This window comes from Mytilus galloprovincialis, chromosome 2, assembly GCF_965363235.1.
Source record: "Mytilus galloprovincialis chromosome 2, xbMytGall1.hap1.1, whole genome shotgun sequence".
Taxonomy (NCBI): Eukaryota; Metazoa; Mollusca; class Bivalvia; order Mytilida; family Mytilidae; genus Mytilus; species Mytilus galloprovincialis.
In genome coordinates this window covers 30,559,681-30,573,955 of record NC_134839.1, presented here as the reverse complement: position 1 = coordinate 30,573,955, position 14,275 = coordinate 30,559,681, and the positions used below count along the sequence as shown (strand labels likewise).

Here is a 14,275-nt window from a genome sequence, read left to right as displayed (position 1 = left end):
CTACAAAAGACCAAAATGACACAGACACTAGCAACTATAGGTCACCATACGGCCTTCAACGATGAGCAAAGCTCATACCGCATAGTCAGCTATACAAGGCCCCAATAAGTATTTTAACTGTTTTGAGTTTTATTAGTCCTTGGTTTTGTCTTTTGTCTTTTTTTTCTTTTTTAGTCATGGTATTTCAGTTCATATTCGACTTATGAGTTTGAATAACTCTTTGATATTTTTCGCCTTTCTTTATGCATGAAAGTTTTCAACTCCCTTAGACAACGTTTACCTTAGATTGATTTGGTTAGTTTAGGCCTTTGACTGTTTCGTGTTTTGTTTTCTTAAAAATACTTTGCATTGAGTTTTCATGATGAAAATATTGTAGAAAAGGGCTTCAATTTACAAAATGTTGTTTTAATCTTTTTGTTAGATTTGGTGCAACGTTTTTTTCAATTCCAACCTCAACTTCCTATTTTATTCTTTTTTATCAGAGCGCAACTGTTGTATGTAAATTGAATGCTTCTGAATCTCTTCTCTGAAATATGTTCATATGGAAAACTCAACGCGCAGGATTTATAAGGAATGAAACAGCAAAAAAGGACATTAACTAGAGCCAAACTAATCTTAGACTTAGAAAAAAACAAACAGACAAGCAATAGTATATGCCTTCATCAGAACGCATTGAACCAAATATCATAAAATCAATGATATATAAGAACCGACACAGTCCAAGATGTATAACAACATAGAATACCTTAGAATATCAGCCAATTGTATCTTCGGTCAACGTTGACCAAAGCAGTTAAAACATTTATGTCAGGTATCCGAAGTTATTCGGATTTTTTCAATGCTCAAGGCATTACGATATTCAAAAAGATGTATTAGAAATGAAACAGTCGGATATTTATATGATACATGTTATATGACTAAAATAGACTAAAGCAAAATCCATCTTATTTGATTGCGGGAATTAAAACTTAAGTCACATGCGTTCGAAGAAGTTGTCTGGATTAACTATCACCAAGAACACTCAAAGCCGAATTTTTAAAAGCAACGGATTTATGAGAAATGAAAAACTTCAAAAGATATTTGACCAAAAAAGATTTCAAAACACTAGCCAAGGTCAACTAAGGTCATTAAGTTGATAAAACACATTTGTGCATTTGAAAGATTTATCATTATCATCTTCACTGGAAGTCAAATATTTAAAAACCATGTTTCATAACCGAAACAGTTGACCAGCTATATCCACAAATGACCCAAATGATATAGCTAAATATATCTAAGGTAAATAACTAACTCACTGTCTATGTTTCTTATCAGCATTTATTCGACAACAAACCTTCCCAAATAGTTTTAAGTCATGTTACAATAACAGAAGAACAAGGGAAAATGTAAATAAGACAAAACAAAAGCTATTTACTAAATAGCAGCAACCAGTACATGTCGTTCATCCGGGATATGAAACATAAATTCCTTCTTACATTTATGATAAAGCAGATCTTTTTAAATCCAATAGGTCTTTAAGCATTGAGTTTGCATGGACACATTGATTGGCTATTTCATTCCACAGATTATTTGCCAGTCAATAGTTTCAAAGACTATTACCCCGGTTAATAGTGTCATAATTATCTTTCCCGTACTTTTTCATGCTTATTTGTCATTGGACAATAATTATGTCATAATCTGTTTGTGTCGATTGTAAAGTTTGATGATATCCTTCTCTCTGAAGCCCTGAATGTCTCTAGAACACTAAATAGTTTAAACAAAAATAGTTGGTATAGTTGTATTGCTATTCTTATGAAATATCTTGATATAGATCTTAAACTTGTTCAAAGATGGATTTAAAATCACCTTTTTATCGGAAATTAAAAACAGAAATATTCTTGTATTTGGAAATCTGAACTTTACAATCATAGAAAAAATAAACAGAATGGAAATAAACTAAGAACTTACAGATTATTTAAAGAAAATATTTATATGGAAAAATACTTATTAATTTTAAATGAGGATGAAAGGCGACTGCTCACTAAGTTCAGAGTCAGTGCACATAAATTAGAAATTGAAAAGGGCAGATATAAAAGAAATAAAAGATCTAAATATATAAATTACTAAAATAAGGTTAACAAAAACTTTAAAAGCCTCTCAAATAAATCAAAATTAATATGGTTAATGTCATCTGAGGATAATGTTATAATTAAAAATGTAAGTTTATTATTGTGTACTTTATTCAAAGAGAGAAAATCAATTCTAGATACATATATATCTTTTCTGCAGAAATTATTTGGTTGAAAAAGACTTGACTTTATTAAATTGTTAAATAATCAATGTAATCAATATGTAAGCACTTGTATGAAATTGAACTTAATTGTACTGCTCAAATTATTGGGCGTCATAATTGACAATAAAAAACTTTGTATTCGTATTGTATTCTTAACACAGCAATGGTCTACTTTTTAAAGTAGAATTGGAATTATTATTTTTTTATTTATGTCTTTATTTTTTATAAGCCGAAGTTAATCTGTTACAATACATTGCATTGCTGTTGCATTTTTCTAAAACAAAAACAAGAAAAATATGATAAAAATATAATAATACAACAAGTGCTTAACAAATTTTACATTTGACTACTTTTCCTCTCTCCAAAATTCTGTTTCGTTCGTATTTTTCGTAATGATGTCCCAATTACCATGTTTTCGGTGAACAATTGGAGAGGCAATAAAAGAAGTGGCAAGGTTTTACTTTTTGAACGACACAAAAGGAGTCCCAAGGGTCAGAGTGCATACTTTTCATTCAGAAATATAGTAAAAAGTAAAATCACAAAAATACTGAACTCCGAGAATATTCAAAACGGAAAGTCCCCAATCAAATGGCAAAATCAAAGAATAAAACACATCAAACGATTGGTCAACAACTGTAATAGTCAGCTTCTGAGCTAACGCTGCGTGAAAAAAATATGACATTCGAGAACATGTTTTACCATAGGAGAGATTGGTTTCACAAACTCGCACATACGATATCGTTTGATTTTAAATTTCGTGATTTCATTTCAATGGCAATGATATATAAGATAAAACAAATTGCCACAAGTTTATGCCTATTTTCATATTAAATGACTCGAGTTAATATAAAGCGAAATCTAATTAGCACTAACAAATTAGGAAACATATAATTAGCTCACAGTAAATCGTGGTTTATGTTCTTGTTGTTCTTAACGAACCCATTAAGTATAATAATATACCATCAAAATAAATAAATATTTTAACGCTTTTTAAGTCCTTTATGACGTCAATGACCGATATCTGATTCCATGCCAGTTCTTTATTGTTCGAAATGGAAAATGATATCCCAAAGAGTACACAAATGTAATGTGAATATATGATAAACTTTTGAAAACTGTTTTTGTCAACTAATATAAACCGATCTAATTGACTTAAAATGGATCCTCATTTTTTTTGTTTTGGTGTATATAGGTGACATTGTCGAGAATATTCATGTTGGAATTAAAATATTCACTGATGATACATTGTTGTACTAAGTATGTGATAATCCGACTTAAGTTGATGCCATACTTAACAGTGACTTTGGCAAATATATGATTGGTCTCAGAAATTGCTTGTACAATTGTAGATAATTTTAGGGAAAAAACTATAAGTTTAATTTTAAATTTGTAAAAAAGAATTTTATTGAAAGAGTTAACATTCTAGAAAAAGATGTTGCATAAGGCACTCCTTATAATGTTTATTTGAAATAAGAAAGAAAGTGAAATCATTCAACTTGAAGTTACACGCAAAGTTGCAGAATTCGGATCAAACTCACAATTAAAATGTCTTGTACTAAGTCAGAAAAATGGCCATTGTTATAGTATAGTTCGTTTCTGTGTGTGTTACATTTTAATGTAGTGTTTATGTTGTGTCGTAGTTTTCCTCTTATATTTGATGCGTTCCCTCAGTTTTAGTCTGTAAACTGGATTTGTTGTTTTTTCTCAATCGATTTATGAATTTCGAACAGCGGTATACTACTGTTGCCTTTATTGATAAATACAAGAAGTTAAAGTAAATGATATCGCAAAAATTACCAAAAGAACTTAATCTGGATAGTTCTTTCGTGTAACACTGAAATTTTGGAATACGATACCTTTTTATAAGACAACGTGACTCTCTTTTGGTACCATTTCTTTAATTTGAAATATAACAAGTATTCTTTACAGTAAATGCCTAAATACAAATACTATAGCGTTGGTGTACACTATTGGAATATTGACAGTGTTATCAGATAGCAGTTTGTACATCTTAATTGATAAAAAACATTTAAGTTTCAACATACCTTTGCAAATTACCTAGGTAAATAATATACTGGCACCTCCCTATATTTTCTTATGACCAACAAATACAAGATTGAAATCCTATCTTATTAAAATCATTTCTTATAACGTCTCGTTATACTATATTTTATAAATGTATGTACATGTACTATATACAGTATTTACATCAACAACAAAAAAAATATATAAAAAGACATTAGTAGCTGGTGTTAATGAGAAAAATGTACAATGTTACAATATCTTCAATTGATTAAACCAATGTAGCTTCTTTTATGAAGAAAAACATAAATTTCATATTTTAATCAAGACATCAGTTGTGGAAATTGTTTTCGAAAGATGATATTATTTTAATTTGTCAAATATCTAAAAACGTAATCTTATTTCACATATGAACTGACGAAGGAGAAACGGTGTCGTTTTTCAACTCATCTGATAAATCATCTGAAGTCAACTTTGTCTTGGTGATAGTTTCTGGATCAATAGGTTCCTGAATATTTGAGAACTTCTTGTATTTCTTCTCTTCTTTGAATTTTCTTGCGGTATTTTTGGCATCGATCAGGTAGAAAGGACACAAAACAACCGAAATAGCGAATGCCGTTAAACACATTATACAACCGTAACTAATTCTTAATGTTCCCAAGAAATCAGACTTCAAACCTGTTGCAATGGCGATCATCAAGCAGTTGACTGAAAGTAAAGAAATACAACAAAAACAATAAAACAAATATCATTATTATATTGTAGAGAAATGTGTGGTAAAATTTTTATTGATAAGATTTTTGCAGTAACATCAAATTTGTATTCTAAGGTTATTAAAACACCTAGAGAATTAATTTCAAACAATCATTTAAACTACCCTAGTGATGTTGTATATCTATTATCTCAATAAACCAACTTATTGGTCATCATTTATTTATAAAACAAATTCCTATGATTAGCCATATATATAGCTTACTGTACGATAAAGTTCTTACTAGTTGAAGCCAAACGGTGACCTTTAGTTTAGTTGCTTACATTTACGTAAATATTATCGTATTGATAGTTTTCTCATTGGCAATCGTGTCACAGCTTCCTTTCTTAATAATAATAATGCATGTTTGATAATGCCTTAAGTCATATATATTCAGGACAAATCGTGTAATACATGCAATATTAAAGTACCAAACTTTTGTTTTAAACAAACACAATTGAGTCGTACCAGCTTAATAATTAACAAGAAGCAAGAAATTCAATAAATTTTTATTCATTTTTTCCTAAATTTCGCCGATACTCGAGGAACAATCAATAAGATATTTAGGGAAATTTGTATAAAAAAAATTCTGACGTCAGACACACAAATCAATGAATGTGTTTGTAGATATATGTTTTTGTGTTCTGTTAAATTGTCCCTTATAAAATTGTTATACGATGATGACTGATGTACACATCTTTTGACTATTTTATTTATTGTGTCTGTTTAGTTTACGCATCAATGTAAATATAACGGAATTTGACGAGACTGTCATCAACGTGAGAGGGATAGCGCTATAAAACCAGGTTTAATCCACCATTTTCTACATTTGAAAATGCCTGTACCAAGTCAGGAATATGACAGTTTTTGTCCATTCGTTTTTGATGCGTTTTGTTATTTGATTTTGCCATGTGATTATTGACTTTCCGAATTGATTTTCCTCTAAGTTCAGTATTTTTGTGATCTTACTTTTTATATATTCCAACCGTTCTATTTTATGTCACTGTTCTTTACTTTGTTTTAGGAAATTCGAAAACATAGGTTACATCAACTAATTGTTTTTCATTCATGTGTTTACGCAGGGAAATGAAAATACGGGAAGAGCTGCGGTGCTATCATCAGGATTATATAAGTTTAGCTGTATTGGAATAAATTCCGGAATTTTGGGTCCTCCATGGTATTCAACTTTCTTCTTTGTTTAGCCTTTTTCATTTGTTTAATCGAGCGTCACTGATTAGTCTTTTTGTGGACAAAACATAGGTCTTTCGTACAACATTATTTGGCCTTTTGGGGTTTTTTTAATCGAGCGTCACTGATGAGTCTTCTGTGGACAACAAGATTATTTAATGAACTTTCATGAGCATTTTTCACCAAATTAGATATACTTACAAGTGATAAGGTCAGCAATGACAACAAAGAACTTGGTCATTCCGACTGCCCTCGTGCTTTTGATACAACAGGAACAAAACGTCATCGATACTATGATGACAAATATTGTATAGGCCACTATTCCTATTGAGAAGGATGCTTGGAACAGGAAAAATAGTATGTCTGAAATTAAAAAAAAATATATAGCTTCATGAATACTCTTGTTATCACTAGTAAGTCTTGTGTGGACAAAACGCACTTCTGGCGTATAAAACTTTAAACCTGGTGCCTTTTGTTAGCTATTATTCGTGTGTTTCTTTGTCCAATAATGTTCTCCTATTTATTAGAATTGTAGTCCTGTAATATTATGTTGTCATTTTAATGTCATATTTAACATTGCCATTAAAGCGGGAGGTTTGGCATCCAAAACACCAGGTTCAACCCACAATATTTGTCTTTAAAAAATGTTATGTACCAAGTCAGGAATATGGCCATTGTTATATTCAAGTTCGTTTCTGTGTGTTTTACATTTTAACGTTGTGTTTCTGTTGTGAGATCACCCATAGTTTTTGGTGGGGTTTGTGTTGCTTATTCGCTAGTTTTCTATGTTATGGCATATGTACTATTGTTTGTCTATTTGTCTTTTTCATTTTTAGCCATGACGTTGTCAGTTTATTTTCGATTTATGAGTTTGACTATCCCTCTGGTATCTTTTGGTATCGATGTATGAGTTTCGAACAGCGGTATGCTATTATTGCCTTTATTAGGTATCCTCTGTCGAAAAGTCAAGGCTGGTTAATATTAACATAGAACGAAGTCCATTGCCATCTGCAAAGTAAAATGTTGTATAACTCTGGTCCTATTTTGGCTAAAAATGGTTGTTTAAAATATAGGATAAAGTTATATTTCATCTGCATATAGACAGAATATTTTTGAGAAAAAAATTACTTTAATTTTCGTTTTAACTGACACTTTTACATTTCGGGATAAGATAAAATTAGAAAATATAAAGAGAACATCATAGTCTTTGTTTATTAAGAAATAAGTTAAAATGTAATTAATATAATTATGTGCTAAGTAAACATTGTTTTGTAGTAACCATAATTATGACTATGTATTTTGATTCTTGTTTCACATGTAGATATGTGTCTAAGTGATTCCAAATAAAGTACATTAGTAAATTTTTCTATTAGTGTAGCTCACATTTTTCAAAACAAAACCATTAGTACGTGTAACATTATACCTATATTCAGCCAGTGCTATATTTCAATGTTCAAATAACACAAGAAATCATATACATTTACTCACCCTTTCCTTGGATATCTCTGCAGTCCCATTCTCCCTCCGACTCACGGGCACACATTTTATGTACTCCAAGGTCTCCAGTAACTCCATTGTGTCTGAACTTAGTCCAAGCTGGATAGAAATACGACACAATACCGAGGACTAAGCCTGCTAGCGACAGTAGAAAGGCTATGATTCTCAAACACGTAGATGCAGGCTTCTGTGGTAGGCAAACCATTTTCTTTTATTTATCTAGTTCAACAAAATTGTTATTTAATATTACTTTCTATATATATATATCATTAATACAATTGAATTAGCCATGGAAAACATTAACTAAACATTAAAGAATGCGATTGTTTTATTGACACGGAATCCATTCAAAAGTTTTAGAGTGAAACAAAGGCTATATAATTAATCAAGTAGAGACCCTTTGAATATATGATACGTATTTCACTTATTGTTAAATGTCCCACTTTTACAAAACATTTGATTATCCAATAAGAAATCTACGTGTGACATGGGTTTTTAGTTATAACTATACATACGTATTGGTGTTGATGTGACCGGATTTTTATAGAATTACAAATCATTAGAATTTACTTTTCTATCTTCATATGTAAACGTTGATGCAGTGAGTTCTGTAATCAACTAAAAAACCGACCCCAGATTTCAGACAATGCAAGCATTTTGTTTGATACCGTGTCATATATTTTTGTTGCTCATTTGTACTTTTTTATTATACCACATTTTATAGTTAAGTAATTTTCCAAGATTTTTAATATATGCACGTTTGCGTTCCAAAATACCAGTTTTAGTAGAAAATATAAAGATATATGTTTAAGCATGTCTGTAGATTTTTTTAGTATTCAAATGATAAAGAAAAATACTTTTTTACTGTCCATGACGTTAAAACACTAAATCCATTGGATATGTTTTAGTTGATTTTAGTCGCTGATGCATGATTTTTTATTCTTAATTGTTTTTATATTTAACTTCCTGTAATTAACTGTGAGTACTCTCAAATCGTACTTTCTTGTAATTTTGACATGTTTATACCTTTAGAAATGCGTGTTTTATTTAATGTTTACTAATTCAGCGTTATATCTCACGAATTTTAGATTTATAAACGCCTGTTAACTTATAAGGTCTTTCCACTTTTCTGTTGAAAGACCTATTGTTTTTCTTCTGATTATTTTTTTTTCTTCCGCCTAATTTTGTTCTTAGGATAAATATTTGTTTCGCAATATGTCGCTTAGATATTTGGTATATCATATCGAACAGTTTATTTGCCTTTGAAATTTACCCTTTATAACCGAATACTTTTCTTTGTAGGAGTTATCTCGCCAAACACTGTTTTCCTTGTGTCCACTACTCCTTCGCAACCGTAAAAGATTACGACAAATTTATTTTATGAAATAGCTCGTTATATCCTTCGCATGATATGTCCAATTTTGACCAAAACAATATGAGAGTTATTTCCCCTTATGCATTTGATATAAGTGATATGCATTTCTATCTTGTAAATCATAAGTGATAGAGACCTAGGATATTTTGATTTAAGGTCCTTGGTCCAAAACAAATGAAAATTAGATCAAGGTCAAAGGTCAAGGTCATATTCTAATTTTTGACATTGAATTTGGCTTATTTTCACTTATTCTCAGAAACCTTATAAGATATCAACAAATTATTTTTACTAAATTGTTAGTTGCGACATGTCGTAACACGTAAATTTTGATTGCAAGGGTACGTTGAAAGTAAAAGGGAGTTTTCTCCCCTACTGTATTCAAAAATACGTTTATGGTGATATAACTCATTAACCAAATATAATTAAGACCTATGGTCTTTTGATATGAGGTCCTTGGTTTATGACCTTGGAATTGATCTCAAGATCAGCTTAATTTGACGTTCTAGATTTTGACGTTTGCTTTTACCTCATATGTATAAATGATAAAGCCATGAGACTTTTTGCAATAGGTATGAAACCAATTTACCTTGAAAAAAACTACCGTAAGTGACCTTGTGTAAACCGGAAGTAGCTATTTTTTGTACTTTATTAATATAAAAGTATGTATAACCAGATATTTTTGGAATCAGTGTCAAGTAAATATTCAAATATTATCGGAAGTAATTTTTTTAAAACCGGAAGTAACAAATTATCTCCCTTATTTAAAAAATATTGTATAGAAACCATATATTTTTGGAATCAGCGTACAATAAGCTATCATTTGACGATTGAAATTGACATTTTAAACTTATTTTGTTTACGCATCGTTGTCAATATAATGGAATTCGATGCGACTGCCATACAATTGAGAGGTTTAGCTATACAACTAGGTTCAATCCATCATTTTCTACATCAGAAAATGCCTATACATAGTCAGCAAATTTGTGATTTTTCTTTTTATTCTGTAATATAACAATGTAAACTAAAAATGACACAAGACAAAAAAACAACATTCAAAGGGAACTATATGATATAAGTCAACCAAATGCATACCACAGTCTATGTGGTCTTTGATAGTTAGTTTCATTTTCTATAATACCCTTTCCGAAAGTCCACTTTTCTCGATAGTCAAAGATCTAGAGTATGTCATAAAGTGGTTATTTTGCTAAAAGTTTGTACCTCAATTGTAATGTAAAAATTACATATTCATTTTTGCTGGTGTGTTTTGTACGTATGACTTTTTGTGTTTCTTTGGTACATATTGCGTGACTCTGTACTTTTAAAGATCCCGCCATTATGTCATTATTCTATTATATTTCATTATGTTATTGTTCTATTATAAATTTGAAAATACTTTGAACGACAAAATGATTTTCTTTCTGTGTGACGTTTACATTTTCTGTCGTCAAACACGCCAAGCAATGAATGTAGTTTTTAAATATGATAGATGCTTTTTTTTTTGTTAAATATTTGTTTGTTTTGAGATTGTGACACGGTGAAGACTGCTGTACCCATATTTTGATTATTTTACCTATTATGTTTTGTTTACGCATCGTTGTAAATATAATGGAGTTTGATGCGACTGTCATGCAAGTGAGAAGTTTAGCGCTATAAATCCAGGTTCAATCCACCATTTCCTACGTTTGAAAATGCGTGTACCAAGTCAGGAATATGACAGGTTTGGTTCCAGTGCTCTTCAACTTTGTACTTGTTTTGACTTTCCATCTCTTTTCATCTGAGCGTCGCTGGTTAGTCTTGTGTGGACAGAACGCAAGTGAAAGTTTAAGTTTATAAACCAGGTCTAATTTACCATTTTCTACATAAAAAAATCCTGTACCTAGTCAGGAATATGAGAGTTATTGTCCATTCGTTTGATGTGTTTCAGTTTTTGATTTTGTCATTTGATTAGGGACTCTCTGTTTTGATTTTTCCTCAGAGTTCAGTAACTTTGTGATATTACTGACGTTTTAATCAAATATAATGAATTGAAGTCTTTGAAAATGTGTTTGAACTGGTAACACTATTGTTTTATTTTATTAATACAACTCGTTATCATATTCTAAAACAATGTATCTTTAAAAATCGTCTGTATCTGAATTTTCATCTCGATAAAGTTGCATACAATTTAAAGTTGGTACAGGAAGAGCTATTCGCGGTGGTTGTTGTTTATCTGAGGAAATATTATCATCCTCGTCCTCCTTATCTTCAAAATGAACAGATTTTCCTGTCGTTAAAGATCCATCACCTTGTTCGTTTTTAAATTCATTCATGCCTTGGTCCATAGCGCCGGTTATCTCCCCCTTTTCATCATTCTCTTCGCTTGTTGTTGATGAATCGTCTTCGCTCTCGTAAACTGATTGGTCATGCTTGTCGGATGTAATAGATATAGGTGTCGAACATGTTGAGCGACCTGATGAACACATTTCATCGTTCTTAAAGGATTCACAATTTTGTATGGATGGTGAAACGGAAGTTGATGGCGCTTTAATATCAGTCGTATCTTGGTCGGATGCTACCGGCTCACGAGTCAGACATGCATGATCCGGAGAATCAAGTTCTTTTTCTTCTATTTCTGTTTCCTGAACATATGACAAGACTGGGGTTCGAGATGTTTCTAATAGATTTTCTGGTAGTGGTGTAACTGGTTGTAAATATCGATCTGAATCTGCTGGCAATAACTCATAAAAGTCATCATCAAAGTCAGGAGTAAAGCCGTCATTGTTAAAGTATAAAGATGTTGCAGGTTTAAGCGGGACTAGAGTACGAGAAGGTTTAAGGTTAATCTCTTCCAATGTCTCGTCATTTTCTAGCTCAACGATTGCATCATCGGCTTCCAGCTCTAAATCAATCAATGTAGGTTCCTTCAAGGTCAAGGTTGGTTTGTATGGAAGAAGTCTAGGCGGATTACTTGATTCTTCTTCAATTATTCCACTGACACTAGGCTCTCTAGGTTCACCATGTCTTACGTGTTCACAGAATTTAGTTGTGTCCGACCAGGCAAACGAGTCTTCATGGCGATAGGATTGTGGTGGAATGTTAGCGGAGAAAGGTTTGTTTTTCATATTTCGGTCATTAGATTTCAATCCGTCCGACCAAGCAAATGTATCCTCGTGCTGATAAGACTGTGGTGGAATGTTTGGCGCGAAAGGTTTCTTTTTGATAGTCAGATCTTTAGCTTTCATTCCATCCAATATATAAAATGGACAGAGAATAAGCGCAATGAAAACAGAAATCACTCCAATAATACCACTGTATCCCAGACTAGAATTATATTCTACCTTGCTCTGAAGGATCAGGAGATGGGCTATTGCAACAAATGTTCCTGGAACAAAAAAAAAGAGAACTGAGTGAGGAAGAACACAAACAAATTTTTTGTGTTTTTATAATGTTGTTTTTATATTTTTTGTATGGGTTCCAAAAAAAGTGATCGTATAAAAGTACCGGTATATATCTTGTATCAATCATATCATAAATAAATAAACTCATCATAGATACCAGGACTAAATTTAGTATATACGCCAGACATAATTATTTTATATTGGATGTAACGCGTCTTCTGATTGTCGGGCAGTTTATGTCAGTTTATTTAGTCAAATGTGGTGCACACCTTAAAATAACTCGATACGCGGTTTTATTCAGGATACACCACAATTTGTATGTCATTTCTTCAAAGAAAAATATTACAGGCATTCCTTAATTAAACAAATTGATGTGAAATTTATCAAATATGCCGAATTCTTTTTAAGATATATGTAAAGATATTATCGATTAGTAAGAAAACATGTATGTCGATAAAACGTTTGGTAACCTCGGTTTGTTTACCTACGAGAAAAACATAAAATTTAAAAGTCTTTTGAAAGATCTACCTCCCCCCCCCCTTTTTACGTTGTTGTAAATCAGTTTGTTCATAACTGCTGTGTTAATAACGTGTTCCTTTTATTAGAAAACAAAATATGTTTACAATTCTTTTGTTGCATTCATTTGTTTATGATTACAAAACCATCAGTTTTGTTTTTACGTAAGATTGTGCTTTTTGACAGATCTTACCAGCTGATAAGGCACTGATAAAGGCTAGAAACTTGATTCCTTTTAGCATTTTCCATTTGTCTGAACAGAAATGTGCTAGTGAAGCCGATACACAGAAACAAAAGTAAGCTACTAAGCCAAGACATCCTAGAGGTTGGACTGTCCTAAGAATGTTATCTGAAATGATAAAATAATTACAATTGATAAAAAGATAAACTCAAAAAAATTATGTTGCGTTGTGATAGCAGATTAAGTAATTTTAACTATATACTCCTCTGCATATGTGAAAATTATAATGATCCATTGTATACGACCAATTTCTACTATAATATATATTATTCGCTTCAAACTTTCTTCAGTAACTTTTAGATATGTCTATTCATGGTAATGTTATATCTTGCTGTACATCAACGTTGGTACATTTCACAATTTATATTAATGTCATATATGACCAGATTGAATTTTATTTACTAGCATTGTAATTTTCAAAAGGAAATTGCTGATTTTCTTTGACGTATGGTTATATGAAGATTCGTTCACCCAAAAAAATATCGAGAGCATCAGCCGAATACTGTAGAAGTCAAAAGTCGAGCCTTTAAAAACATGTCTCCTCCTACTTTATCAGTGCAAATATTGTAAGACATACCTTTTGCTTCCAAAGCACTGCAATCATTCTGACCATTGTCTAGACAAATTTGAAAGAGGCCTGATGTTCTTTTTACGATACCATCAGAATACACAATCCATGCAGGTGTAGAAAAACATGCCAAGTATAGAATAAAACCGACATATGTAGCAAATAATTGGATAGTCTTTAGCCTCAGGAAACGTTTCTTGCACTCCATACTAGCTTCTAATAATTTATATATTGTCTACCGGTAATTACCAAAAGTAAATACGTACTACATGAGGGTTTGGATAGGGAATGGGGACCTACATGACTTATTCTTTAATCATTTAAACCATTTTCTCTACTCTTTATTTATTCTGTCCATTATTCTCTAGTCTTTATACTTCAGCACACAGTTATTCTCTTTTCGTTATTTTATGTTTTCTGTTGTTGTTTTTTTGTTTGTTTTCATTTGTGTTTTGCGCTCTGTTCTGC

At 31.3% G+C, this 14,275-nt stretch overlaps 1 protein-coding gene and 1 long non-coding RNA gene across 2 annotated transcripts; both read right to left on the bottom strand.

Annotated features, from left to right (window-relative positions):
• Window positions 1–4,149: 4,149 nt before the first annotated feature.
• On the bottom strand, window positions 4,150–7,975 carry LOC143062204 (uncharacterized). The gene is made up of 3 exons (XR_012974603.1): window positions 7,722–7,975; window positions 6,435–6,596; window positions 4,150–5,002 (listed from the first exon to the last, which is right to left on the bottom strand). It is a non-coding gene; the product is annotated as an uncharacterized LOC143062204 (long non-coding RNA).
• A 3,162-nt stretch (window positions 7,976–11,137) lies between these two features.
• LOC143063346 (uncharacterized) lies at window positions 11,138–14,178 on the bottom strand. The gene is made up of 3 exons (XM_076235449.1): window positions 13,817–14,178; window positions 13,192–13,347; window positions 11,138–12,466 (listed from the first exon to the last, which is right to left on the bottom strand). The coding sequence occupies exons 1-3, from the start codon at window positions 14,013–14,015 to the stop codon at window positions 11,220–11,222; spliced, it is 1,602 nt and encodes a 533-aa protein (XP_076091564.1). The 5' UTR covers window positions 14,016–14,178; the 3' UTR covers window positions 11,138–11,219.
• Window positions 14,179–14,275: the final 97 nt, after the last annotated feature.

Excerpts from the sequence above, each read along its gene's own strand:
- LOC143063346 (XM_076235449.1), bottom strand. The coding sequence starts at position 14,015 with ATGGAGTGCAAGAAACGTTTCCTGAGGCTAAAGACTATCCAATTATTT. Across the intron at positions 13,348-13,816 it reads CAGTGCTTTGGAAGCAAAAG|ATAACATTCTTAGGACAGTC; the intron begins GTATGTCTTACA and ends TTATCATTTCAG. Across the intron at positions 12,467-13,191 it reads TATCAGTGCCTTATCAGCTG|GAACATTTGTTGCAATAGCC; the intron begins GTAAGATCTGTC and ends TTTTTGTTCCAG.